The sequence below is a fragment of the Haliaeetus albicilla genome, chromosome 4 (genome assembly GCF_947461875.1).
Source record: "Haliaeetus albicilla chromosome 4, bHalAlb1.1, whole genome shotgun sequence".
Taxonomy (NCBI): Eukaryota; Metazoa; Chordata; class Aves; order Accipitriformes; family Accipitridae; genus Haliaeetus; species Haliaeetus albicilla.
In genome coordinates, this window is record NC_091486.1 from 10573246 (window position 1) to 10596704 (window position 23459).

The window sequence follows — 23459 nt, forward strand, 5'->3', positions numbered from 1 at the left end:
TAACTTTGAATCTGACACTTAAAAATATTAAAATCCACAGGTGGAAAGCCCACATCTTGTACATAGTCAAAATAATAATTAAAAAAAAAAACCACACCAAAATTCTGGCTCCTCCTCAAGATTATTGGCAATAGCAGAAGCCAATAGTCAAGGTCAAACAAATTAGATTTACTCAATTATAGATTATTCGGGGGGGGGGGGGGGGGGGATTATGTGTCTGCTCTAACAGGAGGAAAGCCTGATGTTAGCAAACCTGCTACTATATAATCCCCTTTGTACTCATGTTTTGGCCTTAGCTGTACTAGGGCTCATTATCTGTTAAAATACATGCACAGGTCCCTGTGGCAAACCTAATTCATGCAGGTATACAGATCTTTGCTGACTATTCCTTGTGTTTGAAAACCTTGCACTTAGTGGCTCGCATCCTCATAGTTTACATAAAGCTGATATTTGAATGGAACTTATTCTGTCAAAGATTTGCTCATTATTATTAATAAAATCAATACTAGCGAGGATTTATGTGACATCTGGATTCTCCATCACATCTGCAATCACAAAAATATGGAACTAGCTGTTGAAAGGCTTTTGAGGGTTTGTTTTTCCCTTGAGCTGAATTTTTTTTTTAGATATTTATCAAGTTAATCGCAGGGTTTATATAACCGAGTTTTCTGAAAAATGCTTTATAAAAGAGGCTGGTTTTCTGTTAAAGAGCTAGCAAAGAACAGAAGATGGAATAAAATTGCATCTACTAGAAGCTCTCATAGGATTTTAGATATAAAACAAAAAATGGAAAATGAGTCAAAACAGTGAAGTTCAGTGTAGTCCCTTTATAACGGTCTAAAAATAATCTGCTTCTATCTCTAACAGATAAAAGCAAAGTTCTGAAAAATGTAAACTATATTTAAATTGTATATATTTGCTATAAAAGTACAGCATCACTTCACATAATGAGTTGAAATTCTGTTATCTGGATGAATCATCATCCTCCAAAGCTGTTCCTAAGCAGCATGCTGTCCTTGAAAGTGCTTGAAAATGGAGAGAGCTATAATGAAGTGGGCCTGGGTAGCTGCTGTCTGGTGAAAACAGCCTGTTCTTTACACAACTGTACAAAGGGGAGCTTGGACAGGAATTACAAGGATTTGGGGAGGGTTAAGCTAAGTTAAGAACTTTTAGAGTGACAGAAAAGAATATAATTATGACAAGACTGAGTCTGAGGAGATTAATTAACGTCAGCAGCCAGAAGAGTGAGTTTTGCAGGTGGTGTTTGGTAAGGTGGTAAGTACTAGGAAATATGTTTTGCAATTCCTCACCTCTGTCACAAGTCCTTTTCTCAGCAGTGCTCAGGTCAGCAGGGAAAAACGAGAAGAGATGCAAAGGAAGATGTAAAGTATTTCTACTCCTAGACTTACAAGCAGATTACTATTTTCCACCTTTTTGTGTTTTGCATCCTTCAGACTTCTCAGCCCACAAAACTCTAAACTTCCGGATGGAAAGATGATGTCATTTTGTATTTACTGTTAATTCTGTTATCTAGTTCCAGGTCCTTAGTCACACATTTATTTGCTTATTTTAAGAGCAATGAAACAGTTGGTGATATCGGTTCTTTTCAGGATACACGCTGCCATACTTCGTTGTAAGAAGTAGTTGTGAAGATGCAGACTGTAGTTTCTGAGGTCACTGAAAACTATCAGTGAATGAAACAAATGATTTTAATCGTTTTCATTGCACTCTGACATGACAGCAACTTGTAATACTGTAACTGTACATAAAAGTAAACTAGGTCCTCCTTTAGTTTCAGTAAAAGAAACGTGTGTTTTGTTTTGTCTTTCTTGGTTTTTTTTAATTTTTTTATTTATTTGCTTTTCTGTTATTTAGAGTACATGAATACATGCCAGTCTCCTCATTTTTTAAAATTCCCTCTTTTTTTCAAAGTATACCCTAGTTTCTGAGACATTGTAATGTGTTGCCATAGCAATCTTTGAGGAGCACTAAGCCTTTGCATTCACAGGACAAGACAGCACTGGGGTAATTATCAAGAAAAAATAAATCCCTTTGAGACTTTATTCAAGCCTCTGTATTATAAGACTAGGTTATTTCAGCCAAGCAGGAGGAAAAAGTGGGAGATCTCAATGCATTTGATGTGTGAATTGTAATGTAACTCTCAGGATGTGGCACATATACATAATAAACAGGAGTAGAGGGTTGGGATGCACAGCTTGTACGAGAGGAAGATTTTGAGATCATCTGGGGTGCTTTAATGGTGGCCCACACATAGTCTGCAACTCACAAATGAAGTACCCTCACATAAGAAAAAAGACCATCTCATTTCCTGCAGGAGCAGGAACAAATGGATCATATACTGGCGCATTTGGGTCCCTAAATATTAAACTGTGCAGTTAGTCTGAGTTTTGTTTGTTTGTTTGCAGTCTTTCTTTAATAGCTGAGTTACTCAAATTGTGACAAGATTCTTTTATTCCTTTATTAAGTTCACAGAATTGGACTGACAATTGTTGAAACATTTAGAAGTTAAAGGGCTTTTTTATCTGCTTGTTTCCCTTACTGCTTTTAGGTCTGGGTGCCTTTTAAAGGAATAATATGTTGTTCAGTAATTCTCTACCTGGCATTTTAAAAGTAGCATTAACTAACAAAACGAGACACAAATTAGAAAGGAGCAATATAAAGACAAAGCATACAGAGTTGCTTGTGAAGCAGTCATGTGCTGTCTGCCAACCCTGACAAATTTTAGCAGTCTCTAATTGTTTCAGATGCCGTTTTAGGCTTAACTTGCAGCAGTATTGTGAAAAGGCTTTTCTTGACAAGCTCTGTCATATTCTGCCTATTGCAAGCTCAAGTGGCAAAATGCGAGACATTTGGCACTCAGAAGTCCTTTTCTCCTAATAATAAAATCTGGTAAGTAATGCAGATAGTTTTCTCTTTGCTGCTGGCTTACACTACAGCACTTGTTAGAATTATTGCAGGAAAGAACAATTAAAATCATATCTGCATTAAGAGCCTGGGAAAGGATTTATTTGCTTTACTGTTCATCTGGTGAGTGAAGTGGCATCCAAAAGTTAACCAACAAAACAGCCTGGTTATTATGACTACAGTCATTGTCTTACATTTCTGTAATATTTCATCATTGATCCAGCTTTTGAAGTTGGGAACCCTGAGTAAAGCAAGCTGGACCCTCCTTGCTGTGGGTAACGTAACGGTGCTGTGAGAGGTCTGTGTTTTGTCAGATGGTGCTGTTTCTTCAGTGAGCGTGAATGCAAGTGAAGAACATTGATTTGAGCAACATTCATTTAGACGGGACTATTCTGACCCAGAAAACAGTCCTCTACCTCAAAAATGAGCAACCAATCTCCTGTCCCCAAACTCTGCCCTTTTGTAGTCTGTGATTGTAGGTGTGCTGCTATTTGCAAGGAAACAAACTTCACTGACCTTCTTTGATCTTCTTTTCTGACTGTCAACAACTTCAAACCCCATTGGAGATCTCTCAACAGCACCGAATGACCTGGTAAGGAAAAAGAGCCTGTGTTTTGTCCAGTAACTCCCACTGAAATTGTCCTGGTCACGGACTAAGGGGAAACAAAGGGGGTGGAAATGCCGATTACAGGTTGTGAAGGACCTGAGGAATGAAAGTAGGCTGGGATAAAGGATACCTCCCAAAGACCTTAGACACAATACCTTAAACACACCTTAAATATAATACCCAGGTTGCTATATGATCCTGTCACAGTACTTGTCACTGTTTATTACTCAGAAAGTGCCAAAGCTCATCGCTGTGTCTCCTCTATGTGTACCACCCTATTAACATCTATTACAGACTTTGAAAGAGGTTTTGTAACAGGTTTAAAATTACTTTTGAAACATCTTGATTTCCAGGGTAGTTACTGGAAAAGGCCAGGACAAGGGCGCGTTTTCAGAGGCTGGGCACGTACCCGTAGTAAAGAAACTGTGCTGTAAACCTGCCCTGAAACAGACATAAAGATGGAGATGTTCCTGGCCACTTAAAGATTTAAGAGAATTTCAGATTTTTTTTTTTTTTTACTGGAAAGACTCCCTTTTAAATGCTACAGCCTAGAAACCACTCTTGTTCAGTACTAAAACCGTCCCCAACCTTGCAGGCTGCGGGGCCGCTCGCTCGAGGCCAAGGCGACGTTCTGGCGGAGCGCTGAGGGGAACATGGCGGGCGGGGGCCGTGAGGAGATACGGCTGTCCCGCCGCCTCACGGCGGCCGTGAGGGGAAAGGGGGTGTCCCGCCGCTTCATGGCGGCCGTGAGGGGAAAGGGGGTGTTCCGCCGCCTCACAGGGGCCGTGAGGAGACACGGGTGTCCCACCGCCTCACGGGGGCCGTGAGGGGAAAGGGGGTGTCCCGCCGCTTCATGGGGGCCGTGAGGGGAAAGGGGGTGTCCCGCCGCTTCATGGGGGCCGTGAGGGGAAAGGGGGTGTCCCGCCGCCTCACGGGGGGAGAAAGGGGTGTCCCGCCGCCTCACGGGGTCTGTGGGGAGAAGCGGGTGTCCGGCAGCCCCACGGAGGCCGCAGGGAGAAGGCGACGGAGGCGGCGCCCCTCGCCACCCCGGAGCGGGCCGGACGCCGCGGAGGGGCTCCGCCACCGCCCCCGAGGCGGCCGCTGGGGCGGGGCGGGAGCGGCGGTGCCGCCCTCCCCCGTGCCTGCCCGCCGCCGCGGTCCCGCCGAGCCTCCTCGTCGGCGCCGCAGCCGCCCGGTATGGGCGTGAGGAGCGGCGGGCGCCGGCGGCAGCGGGTGCCCGGCGGCAGCGGGTGCCCGGCGGAGCCGCCGGCTGCGTTGAGGCGGCGGTGCCTGGCGGGCGGCCGCTGAGGGCAGGCCCGGTGCGGGCTCCCGCTCCGCGGCAGCAAGGCTGGGGACGGTGCTGGGGCGTCAGGCGGCCTGGGAACGGGGAGAGCGCTCGTGTGCGGGAGTAGTGAGGGGCCGAGCTCCAGCCCCGGGCATGGCGGAGACCCTGAGCCCCTGCACCCCACGGGGCCAGTGTCAGGCCAACATGGGCACCAACGCCTCCTCAGCCAATGCGGACAGCAACGCGTCCTCGGCTGCCTCCGCGCTGGTGAGCGGCAGCGCGTGGAGGGGCCGGGAGCCCTTCTCCATCTTCACCATCCTCGTCCTGACCCTGCTGGTGCTCCTGACTGTGGCCACCTTCCTCTGGAACCTGCTGGTGCTGGCGACCATCCTGCGAGTGAAGGCTTTCCACCGGGTGCCCCACAACCTCGTGGCCTCCACTGCGGTGTCGGACGTGCTGGTGGCGGCCCTGGTGATGCCGCTGAGCTTGGTGAAGGAGCTGTCGGCCGGGCGGCGCTGGCGGCTGGGCCGGGAGCTGTGCCTCGTGTGGGTCTGCTTCGACGTGCTGTGCTGCACGGCCAGCATCTGGAATGTCACTGCCATCGCCCTGGACCGCTACTGGTCCATCACCCGCCACCTGGAGTACACGCTGCTCACCCGCCGCCGCATCTCCAACGTCATGATCGCTCTCACCTGGGCGCTCTCCGCTGCCATCTCCCTCGCCCCCCTCTTCGGCTGGGGGGAGACCTACAGCCCTGAGCAGGAGCGCTGCCAGGTCAGCCAGGAGCCTTCCTACACCATCGTCTCCACCGGCGGGGCTTTCTACCTGCCCCTCTGCGTGGTGCTTTTCGTCTACTGGAAGATTTACAAGGCGGCCAAGTTCCGCATGGGGGGCCGCAAGAGGAACGCCGTGGTGCCCCTGCCCGAGGCTGCCCAGGTAAGGGTGTGGGACGGGGAGGAGAGCCCCCGCTGCCTCCCCCAGGCACCTGCACTCTTGCTTCTCGTCTGCTCCCAGCTGTCACCCCTGCATCGGTGGTTTCGGCACAGCAAGAAGACTGAGACGTGCCCTGGGGCTCTCGTGTGAATTTAGCTCTGTTACAGACTGGACGTGAGCGGTAATTAGCCAGTCAAAAAGTGCCACTCTTGGAGAAGAGTTTTATTCACATTTTTTTCTTAAGTGTGCTATAAAAGTAAGTGACAGGTGCATTCACTGCCAGTCTGGAGAGCCATTTAAAAACTGCCTCTTCAGTCTGAACCTACCATTCATTGTTTTTATTTTTCCTCTTTATCTTTGTACAGCGGTGTTGGGGTAAGCAAAGACATAAACAAATTCCTAGGTCATGTACACAGTAAATGCATGCACATTTATCTGCTGGCACAGACTTTGTGTGGGATCTATCAGTGTCTGAATAGATTTTAATAAGCAGATTATACACTTTATTTATGTGCTTGTGCTATTTTACCATGAATAGTGGGAACATACTGCTCACTACATAGTATTGAAGCAATGAATTGTTTCTATTTTAAAATTACCAGCTGTCTTAAAAAACATGTCCTCTTTCTTCTTATCCCAAACATTGCCTGCAATCCTGCAAAGCCCAAGTCACGTGGGAGGTCTCATTCATTTTGGGGATACACCTAGCTGAAGGGAAAGCTGCCTCCCTGCAGAAGGGTTGGGGTTGGCCCTTTGTGTCCCATTAAGTCAGGCTCTCTGCATGACAACACTGTCACCCATGCCATGTCACCAAGGTGCTCGGCAGTGCTCACTGTAAATTCCCTCTTCTTTCTGTCACATACCCTGACTCTCACTCCTCACTGTGGAGGAACTGATTCTTTATAGTGTGTTTCTGTTATTGCATGTTGTACTTGCTAAATCCAGTCCCTTCCTCAATAACAAAAGATGATCTGTGTGGATGTTAAAGATACATAAGGAAACATGGAGCATTTTCTGTTCAATTTGGACTAATCCTGCAGAGCCTCACTACTCTGCTAAATCCCTCTAACTTTGATTTGGAGTCACGGTAGGAAATGTTATTATGGTAATGAATAAAAGTAGGTTGTGTCCCCTGATTCTAGCAAGAGATAACAGCACTGGCAATTATGTGGTCAGACTTGCAGATTTGGGTCCTGATGTCTTGAAGATGGTTATAATATAAATCGATTTATGAAGCTGTCTTCTATGCAAAAGCAGAAAATGTGTTAGAAAAGATGAGAATGTCTCCTCTAGTGGCATTCTTTTTTTCTCCTACAGCCTTCAACTGCTTGTTTGCACCAAATTTCTTTCCAAGTTGTTATAAGTGTGATGAATGTATTGCTTGGCGTTAATGTGTAATCTTCCCAAGCAGAAAAGCTAACTGAATATTTACAGTGGGTTTGCATGCTTTACCTTTTACATACACACATACTCATACAGGACTAGTTGGAATCTAAAATTCTGGGAAGCTAAATGAGCTGAGGTGTTGCTGTTTAAATTTTAGCCTATACAGAGACACATTGTTGGTACGTTAGTTTTAACATGAAAAAGTCTGGCTCCTAATTGTCTTAGTTCTGTCTGCAAAAGCCCTTGTGTGGGCACAGCTAGACTGGCAGGTAAGTGCTTTTTGCTGATGCGGTATCTGGGAGCGGGGTTTAGGCTATACTGACAAAAGAGCTCCTGTCAGTGTGAGCTGAATACCCATTTTGGAGGGGATGCCAGTATAGCTGTTATTGCAATACCAGCAGTTCTTCATCTTTATTATATTGGCAGTGATTGACATATTAACTTCTCCTTTTATAACAGTGATTCTTGAATCTGCAATTGGTATATAGTGGCAACCTTCCCCATTGTCCCAGCTTCATTTGCTGACTTACTTAAATAAAAAGACTTTTGTGATTCATGTGCAAACCTTTACTCATCATCTGAAGGAAGAGCTGATCCCCAGCTGTACACGTGTACGTTAACTGAACCTGTGGATCAAGGGAGCTGGCATTCAGGATGCCTTTCTTCTTAGTTTTCTTTCTAAGTTAAGAGACTGAGACTTACTCACCGAGTTTTATCCTGATCTCATTTAAGCTTATAGGAGCAGGATCCATCATGTCCACAGGAACAGTAGCAGTTCCCCAGTGAATTCTGGAGAAGAATCTTCAAACACATCACTACTGTTCCTGTGGCAAAACCCTTTTTTTTTTTAACATGCATACACAAAGATAACATTGCCAGGGTATGTGGCAAACCTAGTGACGTGATCCAGCTTTGCTTCTTCACATCCAGGGGTAATTAGGCTGTCAGTGTCAGCACTGCCATCTCTGATGGGGCAAATTCTGTTCCACTTACCTCGTTTTGCCCATCAACTCATTCTAATTTTCCATTTCTTTCTCATCTGATGTCTCTCCTACCTTTACTTTCTTTCATCCCTTCCTTTTCTGAGAAGGCTCACCTGTCATGCTCACCCTTGCAACATTTTTCTTTTGTCACTGTTACTCTGGGTGTGAAGTCCCCTCTGCATCTGTGTCAGTTCTTACCCCAGGTGCCCTGCACTAGCTGATCTGCGTAACATTAGAGGGGCTTTTGGCAGCAGATGCCAAAGGCTGGCAGTGCTTCCAAGGCTGGAGGTGAGTAGTAACAGCTGTGATCCCTGCTGGGAGTGACGTCTGTGTTGCACTCGGGAATTAGCTGTCAGGTAGCGCTGGATTGGAACTGTGTGCCAGGGCTGCGGTTTATGGCCTGAGGTCTACCTAGCAGTGTAGCTGGTTAATTCTAGCAAGTTAATTTAAGGAGGAAAAGGTTTGAGGTCGTAGTACTCACATGCAAGTAGAAATGCCTTGACGAAACCAATGCACCAAGTGAAACAGTTGTGATGGTACCTTGATGTTTTTGCACGGTGCTTTTCAGCCAACAGAGCCAGGCACCAAAGTGCTTTGCAGGTTGCCACTGTGTATGTATATATATACATATATATATATATAAATACAGGGAAAGGGCAGTTGTCTCCGAGCTGAGAGTTGGAATACATACGTTATGTTTCTATACTTTTACAGAGGTGCAGAATAGAATAGTTACAAAATAACTATTTTGAGTCATTTTGGGTTAAAATTTTACTTGTGTTTTTTGAAAAACACTTTTTAAAGTCTTTGAAAAAAATTCAGGTAAGGGAGATGGACATGAAACATCTGAGGTGCTTCTAGTTTTAATGAGACCTTGTTTCTTACTTTCCCTTGAAACAAAAATATTGCAGAATTGGGACCCTAAATTAGGCTGGTGCCTTTCTAATTATTTATTTGCTAATTATGAAACTCCTTAAAAAGTGAATTCTACAGTCAATACTGACGTGACCCTCATAATAAAACTAGTGACATACCATCACTGACAGAGAACTATACTCTGTCACACCTTGCTGACAGTAGGTAATAATTCTCTCTGTAAACAGTCCAATTGAAATAAATGAGACTGCTTGAAAAACAGCAGAATCTGCTGGATAGTGCCCTTTTAAATCAATGAAGTCACTTGTAGCATAGGTTTTGCCCAGCAAAACCAAGGATGGTAGACTGAATGTCAGGATTACTTAGATGTAGCAATGGCAGTCAGGGTTAAATTTCCATGTGAGGAGTTAAAAAACAGTTCTGTTGATGGTTGGGTTTTTTTGTTTTGTTTTTTTTTTTTCTTTCTCTCCTCTCAAAGTACTTTGTATAGTGTATGAGTAATTAAGCCTGATCCAAACCTTATCAGTTTTGTGAGAGTCCTTCCCACTTCAAATAGTATCAGGCGCCAGAGCTCCAATTGTGCAGTGTTATTCTGCACCTGGCCTGTTCAGCCCCTCCAACCCATGTAAATATTCAGGACAATATGGGAGAGAAAACAGATTCTCCTCTAAAGGAGTCACAGGCCTTCTATTTCTTATTTCTCCCTCTGACTGTACAAGTAGAAGAGATGGGTCAGGAAACAAAGTGCAACTGTCTGGAAGAGTGACAACAGATGACAGAAAGGAGAAAGGTGAGGCAGGAAGTGGAGTGGCTAGTGATTTCCTGGGAGAAATGCAGAGCTATTTACAGCAGAAGAAAATCCTGTGAGAGAAAGCAGGTGTTCTTTTCCCTATCAAATGTCCTGTTTGTCATATTGGTGGAGCATCCAAGAAAGTGTAGACATTCCTCTGTTTTGATCCTTGTATATGGATGAGTTAAAAGATGGGATTTTGGTCTGTGGATGAACACTAGGGGAGAGGTAGATAGCTGAGGAAAACACAATCAGCACAGAAAATGGATGGTTTGTTGCCTGTTGCTTGGAATGCTGACCACAGAGATAAGAGAGCTGAGCAGTACCAGGGGAGGACGGGCAGCAGGCTGTTGCACAGCACAGTTATGTGCATGACTGGCACGTCACTGCTGGATGATGACAATATGCCACATGTACAAAGCCCATGAACCAATAGACAGGGTGGCTATGGCTCATGCAGCGCACCTGGCCAGTGAGGGCATGCGTCCTAGGCTCCCTGTGTTACAATCGAGGTGTGTTTTGGCACCCGCTGGCCACGTGTGCTGAAACCCGTTCCTCTGCAAGTGTATAAATACTGGTTTTTTTCCGAAAAGCATCGGGCTGGTGTACGGTGAGGCCACCGTTGCCTCCGTGGGGATGCCCACGTAAAGCTGGCACCTGCCGATTGCTGGGCTGAGCTCGCGGTGCAAGACGGCACAAGAATGTACGGATGGTCCATCTTCCTCACAGTCCTCGGGTCGGTATGTTAATTTGCTTTACAGGATACCCTTAGCATAACGCACATCTGTAGTTAATAAATGCTTGCTTTTCCCCCTTATAGTCAGTGTGTGTGTGTTCACCTTCTCGGGAATCCTCGAAACCATCCTAAAACAATCCTTCGTTGTGCCTTTCAGTTTCTTGTGTTCTTGTTCAAAGAGCAAGAAGTATGCCAAAGCTGCACTGAGGCAGTCATGATCTTTGCTGAATCACGCTGTAGTAGGCAAAACTCTGAATTTGTCGTAGTAAGTCAGATTTGATTGATGTTTCATCTTTACTGTTGTTTTATTATTGCAGACCCTGGAGGTACAGTACAAACAGATACACAGTACTTGCCATGAAGGACCAGTAATAACAATCATTAAAGCTGTAAGGAACATTTTAAATCAAGGGATTTCATCAGAAGCCCTTTGGTGGCATGTTTTGTATAACACTGCTAGGAACACAGGAATTGGGAACATACATACAGCCATTCGGTAGTAGTAATTTACTGGGGACAAACAACAGAAGTGGCATTGAACTGCAACTGGTGATCAACGTAGAGAAGAATGAATTCTGAAACTAAAACCGAACTCCTTTGTGCCTGTAGAAGAATGTGTACTTGAGAGCTCTTTTCCTTCATTTAACTCTCTTTATGATACTCTCACTGGGAAGCAGTCATCTCTGCACTTCTCAAAGCCTGTTGTCCTGGAAATGGCTGATTTCACAAATTCAGAACCTAAATCTGGCCTCAGAGTAGCTGTCCTTTCATATCAAGTTTTTTCCCCACTGCTCCTGACTCACAGCTCCTGGAGCAGAGCTGGGGTGGAGGGAGGGAAAGCGGTGCCCGAGGCATAGTGTGCTGCTAGCCACCGAGTGAGAACAGGGTGCAACACAGTACAGTGATGCTTACATATGAGAGATGTCCCCAGTATAAACTAAGGCATCTTCATGGATTGCTTTAATTTACAGTCTGTGACCACCTTTTCCCCTGTCACAGTCTGCTTGCTAGTGCTCATCAGTAGGCCCAAAATGGGAGGACAGGTTTTGTACTGGGCTTGTCCTGTGTTCCATGTGGCACAGGGATAATGGTCAATTATTCTGACTTACGTTAGAAATTGGAGTCATGTAAAGCCTCCAGGATTGGCACTGGAAACTGCAAATTTGGTATAGTCAGAGCTGTGTTTAGTTCAAGAAAATCACAACTGTCAAGGCTGGAAAGTAGCTACATAATCTTTTTGGCCTGTGCTCTTGTTCATACAATGCCAAATTACAGGGGATTACCCCATGCCTGCATAAGGGGGAGAATCCTTTAGCACGGTTCCCCTGCCAGCACGGTGTACCGCAACAGCATTTGCCTACAGTAGACTAATTTACTTTCCATGTACTTTGTGTGGGTTGGCTTCTAACAAACAGCCTTGACAACATAGTCTTGGGGGCTGATAGTTGTAACAAGGATAATCCTGCACCAACCAGGCCAGGGAGATGAGTCAGGTCTGCAGCAAATCATACAGAGAGCAATAAAAATTAAAAAAATTGAAATTATAATGAAAGGTTGGACTTTCCCAGATTTGCAGTCCACACTGATATATATTTTCTGATATGAATGGCACTTCAGATTAAATCCATGTTTAACTTCAAAAATCTAGTGGACTTGTCCCCTGATGAATCGGTGCCCACAGCAGGGATGAGATGCTGGCAGTCCTGCAGTAAGTGGATATGGTGACCGGGCAGGGAGGGAGCACAGTACCGAAAAGCTGACGGGTTTACAGGGGCATTGAGCACAGGGCCTCGCTAGAAACCCTCTGCAAAGTCTGGTCCCTTTTGTCATAGTACAAGCCAGGAGCAGCTGGCCAGTGGATCGCCGGTCTGCCAAGTGGCAGCGCTCACACCGGGGGCTGGCACTTGGAACGCTACCCCATGCTGGGAATGCCCAAGAGGCAGGTGTCGTGGCGGGTGAGTCTGATGGAGAGCCAACTGAGCGAGTGTCGTTCACAGCGTGTGCGGCTGGTCAGCTGGAAACAACGTACAGAGTGAGCACTAGACACTGATGATCATGGAAAGCTGAGCTTTCATACAGCTTCCGAGGTTTAAATGCTTGTGTAAGTCCTGTTGAAAGCACAGGCTGAAGGACCTTGCTGAGCAGAGATACTAGTTACCTGTTCAAGAACGTTTTGTGTATCCTTTTCAAAGGATTTCTTACGGAAAATTGAAGCAAAATATTTCCAGTCTGCCAGGGATATTTACACAGTTTACTTAATGGAAAGTTCCATGAGAGATCCCTTTATTTTTCCTAAAGCGCCAGGCTGGTATTTGCACTTTTATTACTGTTATTACAACATTATTCAGAAGTCCTAGGCAGAACTAGTAAAAAATAATTGAAAAACCAGCTATGACAACAGAGAAAGTAGAAATTATGTAGATAGGAAGACAACTACTGTCCTGTAATTTACAAAATATAATCATGATCTATTTTCACTTGCTCTTTACTATTCAGAGGCCTGATCTGACAACTAGTGAAGTTTGAGAAAACGCCTCTGATTTCTGTAGGAACATGATCAGGCTGTAAATGCATGCTTCATTAGGGAAAACACCTGAGGACTGTGGTATCTTCTATCAAAATAAATAACTTTTTCTCACAATAGGTAATTAAGTGATAAAAGAGTCACTACTACTCAATTCTGCAGTTTAGTCACAAGCCTTCTAAAACCTGAAGTACCGAAAAGGCTCCGATTTGATGATGGCAAGCTGCAAGCTCTATCTTTTGAGTGAGAGTTGAAGGTTAAATATAGTACCAAACTATGCCCGATGCTAGTGACAAAGTCCTTTGTATGGCTCTTCCCAAGAGGTGTACTTATGTAGCTATTCCTTGGGGCTAAGACATAATCTTTCAGGGTTGCTTGTCACAAATTTGTCCTCGTGTCATACATTCATCCCTTTTTGCAGAGTGTGATTAAGGATGTGCAGAGCAAGTCCTTCTGCAGACAAATGGTGTGATCCTTGCTACATGAGGGGTGTCCCATTTTAATTGTCAGGACAGACGTGATTTTCATTTTCCTCCATTATTTGCCTGTGCCCATAATCTGCTGCTCTTACATTCTGCAGCCATGTCTCATGTCTGAGGGTGAACACAGGGATATCCATCTTGAAGAGTGATTGTTCAGCCATTGCCAGTGCTTCCCTCTCCGAGCTGCTGTGCTCATATTAAACAGAGGCCCTCCATCTATTGTAAAGCTTGCACAAAGGTGGCACATGCATGTGGAATATGTAGCTAATTTAACAACAAGCCATCTTCGGTGTGGCGTCAAAGTCTTGCAGTGCCTGTGAATTATCACTTAGGCAAATTTTAGAGCCTCAGGTTGCATCCTTAAACTGTTTATTTTATTGCACTGTCCTCACAACTGTACTGCCTAGAAGAACTTTAAACTCACAGATACTTTAATCTTCAGATTAAAATCATAAGGGAGTATCTTTTTCGTGTGAGACTCTAAGTGCATTAATAACTTGTGCCCAGAACCTGCTTGCCACAGTCTCGCTGCCACCCAGAGCACTGTGCTGTGCTTAGTGCACAGATGAGTATCTTGCCCTTAGCGAGAGAGACAGAGCCAAGAAGTACTGTTGGTAGTCTGGAGTAGCTGATGTTTTCCCGTCTTGTGTAAATTCTGCTGAAGCCAGAGTTTGAACTGAAGGCTGACTGAAATGGTGGTTTTCTGGCAATGGAGCACTTTTTGTGAGTGAAATAAAGGACAGGTGACAGAAGAGAGAAAATGAGGACCAGAAAATGCTGCTTCTTCAGCAAAGATTTTCTTTGATTACCACCAGAGTATTTTATAAGCTAATTCAAAATGGTGGCACAGAGCCTGTGGCTATGTCATTTCAGGTGCATCCTTATGCTCCCATTGTCATATACGGTGTTGGCACCGTGACCAGGCTGCAGCTGGTGCGATACACTGCTCTGTCCTTCTCCAGGAGGGAGAAGTGCCTGTGATGAGATAGCCTCTGTCAAGGAAGAGCAGAAGGCACTCGAGTTCTGCCTTTCGTAAGGGACTCTTCTTGAAGGGTTTACTTTCCACTGAAATATTTCCAGAGTATTCAGTTTTATTTCAGGCATTTATGATTTTGAGGGGGTAATGAAATTTCAGCATTTTCCAAAGATCAGACACATTTCTTAAAACTTTCCTTTAATTGAAATCCCATTCTTTCATTAAAAATGTTCTGATGGAAAAATTTTCCTGCAGATTTTTCTGAGTTTTTTAGGGTATGCTCTGTCCCTTCTGCAGAGCAAGTGGTAGTGCCAAGCTCCTGCACCCACCAGAGATGGGATTTTGAGCTCTGCATCCAGGCAGTTAGGCTGAAGAAATTAGCTTTATCTTGCAGTCAAGGAGCAGGCATTTGTTGCAGGTCCCTCCCTAATACCTTACGGAAATGACCCAAAGGGCCTGCAATGGAATGAAACTCATTTACGATTCAGGCCTGAGAAACCCTAAAGGTCATGTAGCAGCATAGGGATAGGCAGAAGGCACATGCCTTTGTTAGCCTTCCTTAACAACCTGATTTCCCAGTAGGTATCAAGGCATCCAATAAAATAAACTGAAAAAGAATGCCCACAACACATACGGCATCAGTTACTCTTTATTTAGCTTTGCTTGTCAGTCACACTCGGCAGCTTTTCCAACATAATGAGAAGTCTGGTAATTTTGGCACTCTGGGGCATTTTCTTTCTTTAAGCATGGAAGGAACGGAATTGGGGCCTTTTGTGGTAGGTGCACAGATGTCGTGCTGTCATTTAAAAGTAATACTTCACTCAAACAAATTGTCTTGGTAAGAATCCATGTTTGCTTTTGTTTTGAGGTGAAGGAAGCTTCGCCTGAACCACAGATGGTGTTTACAGCTCGTCATGCAGCTATCGCTTTCCAGACAGATGGAGAAACATGGAGAGAACAGAAAGAGAAAAAGGCAGCTCTGATGGTTGGCATCTTAATTGGAGTTTTTGTACTGTGCTGGATCCCTTTCTTCATCACAGAATTAATAAGTCCCCTCTGTTCCTGCAACATCCCACCCATCTGGAAAAGCATCTTTCTTTGGCTTGGCTACTCCAATTCTTTCTTTAATCCTCTCATTTATACAGCATTTAACAAAAATTACAACAATGCCTTCAAGAACCTTTTTGTAAAGCAGAGGTAAAAGGGGACACAGAGGAGAAACTGATTCCTTTATTGCATAATACAGAGATTTCTGGAGCCAAATATGCCTGTGATACATACCGTTTTCATGCACAAGAGCTGTTTGAGAGGATGTAGGAAGTGAAAAAGAAGACAGAAGATGTTTGGATATAAACCTACTGAGAGCTTACAGCTCCCCCTTGGAAATACATATATGCTGCTCCAGGGTTTGGCAAAGAAGATGGAATCAGTGAATACCTCCTGTCTGCTCTTTGAATCAACATGTGTTAAGGTCAGCAAGCCAAGCACTGTATGCGTCTAATACCATGACTGTCAAATCTAACTGGACTGATCTCATCTAATCAAGCTACAGGTACCATGCTGTAGCTCTCTCATCATTAGCAAAGGCACCAGTGGGAACTGCTAATTGAGCAATACTGAAATGTTTGTGATATGGGCAGGATACTGGCTTAATTTTTGAGATTTATTTGGAAGGGAATAAACATGCTGTATTGAATCAGTTGTTGAATTGATGTGAAATTAAAATGGATGACTAAGCAGCTCAAAAACATGCCCTAGTGTGACTGAAGGGCTGCGTGTTCTCTAGCAAGCAGCAGTCCTTGATGGGAAGTCTTGGTGAAATAGAGGTCAGTTATGTCCCCTGCGGTTAAGTGAAATTTTAGAGCCAAGTGTACAATTATTTAGAGCTACTGAGAATGTGCTCGCACTGCTTGCACCGGAGGAGGATCGAGCGAGGAGTTTTCACCTGCCTTGCACTCTCTCACTCTGCAGGGCTCAGGCTTTCCCTGTTTTCTGAAACCCAGGTGAGCTCAAGATAGGCACCTGATACCTCCAAGTGAAGGGGGACTGTACGGATTATTATTTCATGCTACCATAAAACTAAGCATCCATTTGTGTTACAGACACCAAACATGTTGTATTCAGTCACCAGGTTTGCTGGCAGCAACACATGGCTGCTTGGCAGTGGTAGGTGAGTACCTGCGCTGCCCTGTCTGGGGCCCTTGCACCATAAATGTTGTGCTCATCACCCTACCTGAGTAAAGTCCACAATTTGTCAGCTTGCATCAACTTCCTCCTACTGTAAGAAAGGTATTGATGCCATCAGGTCTAAGTGACACCAGAAACTCCAAAGTGACTCAAAACCAAGCCTTAAATTGCTTTTCCAAGATCTAACAAACCCCCCTGTCCCAACAATATATACATAAATAAATTAAAAGGTAAGTATTCCCGTGCATGCTGCCAAGTGTCTCTCTCCATATTCGTTCCTCTAGTGGGTTTTACTTCCTCCCCTTCCCTGAGGGGGGGATGCTGAGAGCATCTCTGAGTATGTCTATCATGGCAACTTTATATTGACACCCTCTCCCATCTCCTCCTAAAGCTTCTTTAGGTACTGTAAGGGCAAAACATCATAGCTCTGATGGGGCTGGGCAACATCACAACTCCTTTTGAAGCTGAGGTTTAACCTTTTATACTGCCTTTCTCTGCCAGTTTTGTGTTTTCTGCTGCTTAAGCAACCCTTTGATTCAAAGCATACCCTCAGGCAACTAACACAAAACTGCACAGAATGACTAAAAGTCACATATTTCAGCTCCAGCAGTATACACCACTGGCATCTTGATCTCACTGCGGTGCATCACACTCAGCCTCATCTCTGACAGTTACCAAGCTAACGGGCATTGCATCGACGTGAGTGCTGACCGCGAAGCTGCTACCAAAGTCTTGGTATCCTGGCAGTCTCTCACAGGCAATGGCAGCTAGGTGTATTTCTGTCAGCTGGGGACTGACGTACTTAACAGCCGTGTCAGAGAGGTATTATCAAGTAGCTTGTGTAGTCTGAAAACAAAAAAAATGATGCAGCCTTTACTTGCTTAACTTTAAAGCACAGTTTACTGCAGTGTAGCCTAAAATGATTCATGTACCTGGTGGTGTCAGACTGAGCTTAATGTCAGGTACATGGGCAACTTAGACCCAAGCAAGTTCCAGCTCCTTTCCAAGTAAGTAAGTGATTTAAACAAGTGCCATCAAAGCATACATTCCTCCACTTCCCTAAGGGAAGCACCTGGCCTCATTGCTCTAGCTTGGTGTATGGTGAGATCAGGCACTGCTGTACTTCACACCCTGCAGTACTGTGAAATTCCAGTGTGACCGGCCACGTCTGCAGCCATAGCCACCTGTGTATCTTATGTACCTGCAGAGGATGCTTCTCCTCTCAATTTCAATGAGAATTAAGAAATTTTAACAACCTAGAATTTCAAAGAGTTGTTAGATAGTGGCTCAGACTTTTAAATACCACCTTAAGTAATACTTTCTCTTGTGACTCTCAACTTGCCTACATATGGAATAGCTACAGTTCAAACTAGTGTTTGGAGGCTTAATTAAACCAGAAGGAAGACAAATACATAAGAGTCTAAAAGTTACTAAAACATGCAGGCCTTATTCAGAAACACTGATAAATTTTTCAAGTGAATTGAATTTTTCATGCAAGATGATAGTCACTGCTCTAAAAACCTTAAAATCCAAATAGATAACATGGAGGGAGAAAATGAAGAGGTCATCTTAAGCTGGTTGTTGAAAAGCATACAAATCTCCTGCATGTGGCCACTCCTGAAGTTTCCAGTGACCACGCTGTGGCCAGATTTTAGTGCCTGTACCCTATCTGCTTGGTAAGACAAGCCATTACCAGCACGCAAATCTTAACACCAACCCTGCTGCGCTGAAGTTAAGGCACATCACCGTCTGTGGCTGCAGCAGCGGAGAGATCTGCTCCAACTGTACGTGCCCGCTGACTGGAGGAACACCAGGCTCTGGTTCTGGTGCGGGAACCCTTCCAAGAAGCAACACAGATTTTGAAGGTATGTTTTACCAGGGCTTGGCACCCAGAACTGGAGAACATACCATAAAGGCAGAACGCTACTGGGCAGTACAGTGTAGCTGTACGCTGCGCTGCTACTACTGCAAGTGCTGAAGATGCCGCAGGGCTGTCTTCAGCTAGCTCGAGAACTGGTAGCAGGGCTACCGATGTAGCCTGCAGTGTAGCTCTCCACCTCCTCAAAGATGAATTTAGCTTCCTTAGAAGGTGAATGTGAGCCTCTGTAATTTTACTGTGAGAAGTTCTCAAGACAACTAGGTTAGTGCTCTGCCCACTCAAGCATCTGTGACAGCAGTGAGTTGTTACAGAATGACAGGCTTCCACCGAGAGCAGCCTGGCTTCATACTCGCCCAGAAGCGATGAGAAACAAGTGGAGCTTTCATTTCACTACAGTGCAGTTTTAGAAAGCTCTTAACAAAATTGGCTTCCCACGCTGGCTCTGTGCATGTCTGTGTTTAGAAGAGCAGTGGCACATACTCAGGATTTAAAATCCTGCATTTTAATCACATGGAATCTGAGATTAGTGTAGGGGAAAGAAATATGTTATCTGGGGTTACTGCCTAACCTGCTGGATGCTGCTTCCCGCTTAAAGCCAGAAAAGGCATTACCATCCCTGGCCTTCTGCACAGCAAGCACAGGGATTTACCACGGATTTCTGTGCCAAACCCAGTAACTTGGTGCAATGGGAGCATAACTGTTGGATAGTCATCAACCTTGATTAAAAAAAGTTGGAACTGTGGACAATTTTTTACTTCCCTTGGTACTTCATTTCTGTGATTAATTACTCTCATTATTAAAACTTGCAACTTGATTTTAATTGAAAAAAGAGGAAAGAGTAAAATCAAGCATGCACGCACTCCTCTTTCTGGCACTTCAAGCCTTAGAATTTAGATCTTATGTTATTCCTGTATTGTTATCCTTGGCTGCAAGATGGACCAAAGAAAATACGGAAAGTACAACTCGCATGTGAACTAAAATAAATGATGGAATATCTTGAATATCCAAATAGGAAAAAAAATAATCAGCTATTCTAAAGAAACATCATTTGGCAGTGCTTAGACGTATGGTCATTTATTTCCCCAAACAGAAGTTGCCAGTTTAGAGTACCCCAGTCACCTCTGCTTGTGCAGTGAACTGCTAGTTTTAATTTTATTTCCCGACACTGTATCTGCTCCTAGAAGAACTCACTGGAGACTATTGCTCAGCAGAAAGGCATGGCTGTGTCCTGCAGCAAGGCTCTGAGAACCCTGCAGCTATATTGAAATTAAGGCCTCGCTTTGTTGTGCTGTTGGAATCCACAGATTGTGCAGAAATCAAAGAGCTTGGTGAAGCTTTTTTTGAAGATGAATGTGAACAGAAAATGCTAGTAACTTTCTATGCTCCTCCCCTCCTCAAGAGACCCACATCCATGCCACAGCTTCCACAATGAAAGCTCTTCAGTAATAATTATTGCACCCAGGAGTTCCTCATCTTTCAGCGGTCCTTCAGTCTCCCCTTCTAAACAGCAGTTTTACACAAGAATTCCCAAGCCCTTCCTACATGAAGACTGATGCAAAAAAGAGATGAAGGGTCTGGCCCTGAGGATACACGTTGACAAACCCCTGTGAGCAGCACCACATAAGCTAGTCTACACCACAGTCACCGAGACACCCGCTATTAGGAGCGGGTGATTAGGTATTAGGAGCGGGTGATTAGGGGAACGTGGTGCTGGGCACGAAGCAGCCACCAGCCCTGCCTGAAGAGCTGGTAAAGAGGCAGCGCCTGCCTCCAGCTCCAGGGACCACAGCCTGTGCAGCTCCGATGCCAGCTGCCGGGGTTTGCACGGGCTGCAGCCGTGGCTGTGTAGGCACTGCATGAATAAACAGTGTTCATTAATTTTTTTAGATAAAAGACTATCCTAAGAGTATGTCATCCACCATCCAAACGAGTAAGATTTGTATATCGCCTTGTACGTGTGACCTACTTACATGCCTAATATAGCAAAGCTGGCTCTAAGGAGGTGGCTGTACCAGCAAAGCACAACTCTCCAGCTGTCTGTTTTGCATGAGTACCAGCAGCTATACAAAGCGGGACCTAAAAGAAGTAACACCCTTTCTCTCATGCAAGTGATTTTATGTTTCGAAAGAAATTTCAACAAAGTTTTGCTATCTCCTATATGGCTGGGTATACCCATACCATAGCGTCACCAGATAATAAAGAGGACAACGTGCTACTTTGCCACACAGCAAAATGTTTTTGCATGTCATACATTTCTCCCCCATCAAATGCTGCTTGCTTCAGGAACCTACAACTAAGGTCACACTTCAATAATAATTTTTCATAAAACAAAGAATGGAAAAAACCCTAAAAAAAAAAATTGGCCGCATTTTAACTTGCCTTCAAAGATTTTCTTTTATTCAAATCAATAGTGACTTGGTGCAGTATTCCATTCATTTTGATATACTGTAACAAAAAGATTGTCTGGATTTTGTCATGTTTGGATTAGGTGTATGTCACTGATTTCACTCTCAAAAGATATTTTACAAGTGCACTTGTGGAACTGCATTTAAAGAAAGCTGTCACGGTCTAAACGGTAAGTGTATGCCTTAAGTTCAGAGACTGTCTCAGCCTCTGAAACAAAGACCAGACTTACCTTACAGCAGTTTATTCATCAGCATATCAAAATAATTATATTTATTTAAATGCAAATTAAAGCTCTGAACAGGTCTGTCAAATAGAAAAGAAGTTTTGCTACAAGTCCTGTAAATGTTATTTTACAAGCCTGGTAACATCAAATGAATTCAAGGCAAGATCTTTCTCTTTAAACAGTAAAGAAATCCAGCAATACTGAGGTAAAATTCTGAGAAACTCTTAGCTCCTCTGTAGCAACCAGCTCAAATGGAGAATTAAAAGAGGTTCTGCTTGCTATACGTTTGTATAGTCCTTTGCATACATACATCTACACTCCCAGAATTTAGTGCCTCAGCTGTACAGCTCCAATCACCAAACTGGGGGCATTAAAAATATTTTTAATTCTGTAGATCAAAAAAATCAGTGTAATAAGTATACAAAAAGACCTTAAATCTCTAGCAAAGACATGGTACACACTGAAGCTTATTGACTTCGAGGAAAATAACCACTTTAAAGCACTGCTCTCCTTTCTTTGAAATCTCCACTTAGAAGTTACATCCTGTCACTGCCCTTCACGTTGACAAATAGCTGTCAATTTTGGCTTTCAGTAAAATGGTAACTCAGTTGTTTCTTCTGTTTAGCAGGATTGTTGTGTACTTGTTCCTCCACACTAAAATTGACTGAGGACAACCTGATGTAATAGTTAAGCCTGACAGTCATTAAGTTAAGCAGGAGAAGGAACAAAGTTTGCCATTAGAAGTGCCTCTTTCATTTTGGTTCCTCCCCAGGTATCAGAAGAAATGGTACCCCCATATACAGCCTGCAACAGAAAGCACGCAACAGCTCATGTTAACATTTTCCATACCTCTCCAGCCTCCTTCCTCTCATTTTTACACCGGGATCTGGAAACAAAGATAGTGTCCAGCTGTCCTAGATTTCCATCTATTGTAGAAAGAAATTGACTCATTACAGTAAGTTATAATCTGGACTCTGGTTTATTTTCTATGAGCAATAACTGGATCTTCACAAACCCCAGATTTAAATATCTTAGTCAAAATCACTAGCTCCTAGCCAGAGCAATGGATCTAATGTTTTTGCATTCCATGTCGAAGTTTCCAGGTTACAGTGTTTGTAACAGGTAAGCATGAAGTTTAATGTTATACTGAACAAACAATCACATCATTTATTCTACCTAGAATTTCATTACTTACCCTACCTAGGAAATTGTGCTCGATACTAAAGCAATTTTGATGAAAATCATAAAACCCAAATTGAAATGTCCATTCAAGTTATTTTTTTAGAAGTGCATGGTATGCAAATACATCACAGCTTGAATTCACAAACAGGTTATCTTTGTGCCAAAGTTAAATTATTTGATTTACATATTACAAAGAAAAAGAATTACAGTTTTTATCAAGGGCAAAGTTTGTAGACATAAATAATGTTTCCTAATATCAAAGCTGACTACAGAAAGTCTGCAAGTAGCACTCAATGCAAATTTCCTTCTTTGAAGGAACTCTTACAGTACATTTTCCTTCTTTGAAGGTACTCAGAATGTAATTTTGCCTTCATTATTTCACTAGCTCTAGGAAGACTCACTTTTTGAATACATACATACAAGAGGAGCAGCCTGTATATATTCCGCCACTAACTAGTGTGGGGGAGTAAGATACCAGCTGGCTCAGTAGAAAGGTTTTTTTTCTGGTTGTACTGAAGGACCAGAAGTGTTTCAAGTTGTCACAATAACACAGTCTCATCTATGAGAAGGTACATCACATTGAACCTAGTCTACCACAGTTCTGGTAGCTCACTGCATTTTACCTGGACAGTACATCAACAATCTCTTTATGCAAGGCTTAACAAATGCCTGTGTTCTTCCATGTTCAATGCTACAGAGTTTGCAGAAATTCACATGCTAATAATCAAACCTTCCATTGTATTCAAAAGGAGTGGAGTCAGGTATTGTAGTGTGACGAACTCGTGCCGTCTCCACTGAGAATTCTGTATCTTAAGCTGATGCTTATGGAAGACAAATACAACCCTCCACGAACCTCCTTTCCATATACCAGGTTTGATAGTTTGTGCCAAACACCAGAACACCAAGATTACCAAAAGCAGCAAGGGAAAACAAAATGTTACTGATTGCTATGTGACACTTGAAAACATCCGTATGAGTGAATATTGACACAATTCATCTTTTAATGCACTCGTAATTCAAAAGCATATTAAGGTTTCTAAAGCAAGTTCCACCTTAAAAACACAATAACAGAAGGTCAC

General features: G+C 43.8%; 1 protein-coding gene across 1 annotated transcript; it reads left to right on the forward strand.

The window, feature by feature from the left end:
* The first annotated feature begins 4652 nt into the window (after positions 1–4652).
* Positions 4653–16199, forward strand: LOC138685043 (5-hydroxytryptamine receptor 5A-like). The gene is made up of 2 exons (XM_069780868.1): positions 4653–5753; positions 15372–16199. The coding sequence occupies exons 1-2, from the start codon at positions 4971–4973 to the stop codon at positions 15702–15704; spliced, it is 1116 nt and encodes a 371-aa protein (XP_069636969.1). The 5' UTR covers positions 4653–4970; the 3' UTR covers positions 15705–16199.
* Positions 16200–23459: the final 7260 nt, after the last annotated feature.

Coding starts and splice junctions, on each gene's coding strand:
- LOC138685043 (XM_069780868.1), top strand. CDS start 4,971: ATGGCGGAGACCCTGAGCCCCTGCACCCCACGGGGCCAGTGTCAGGCC. Junction 5,754..15,371: donor CCCTGCCCGAGGCTGCCCAG/GTAAGGGTGTGG, acceptor TTTTGTTTTGAG/GTGAAGGAAGCTTCGCCTGA.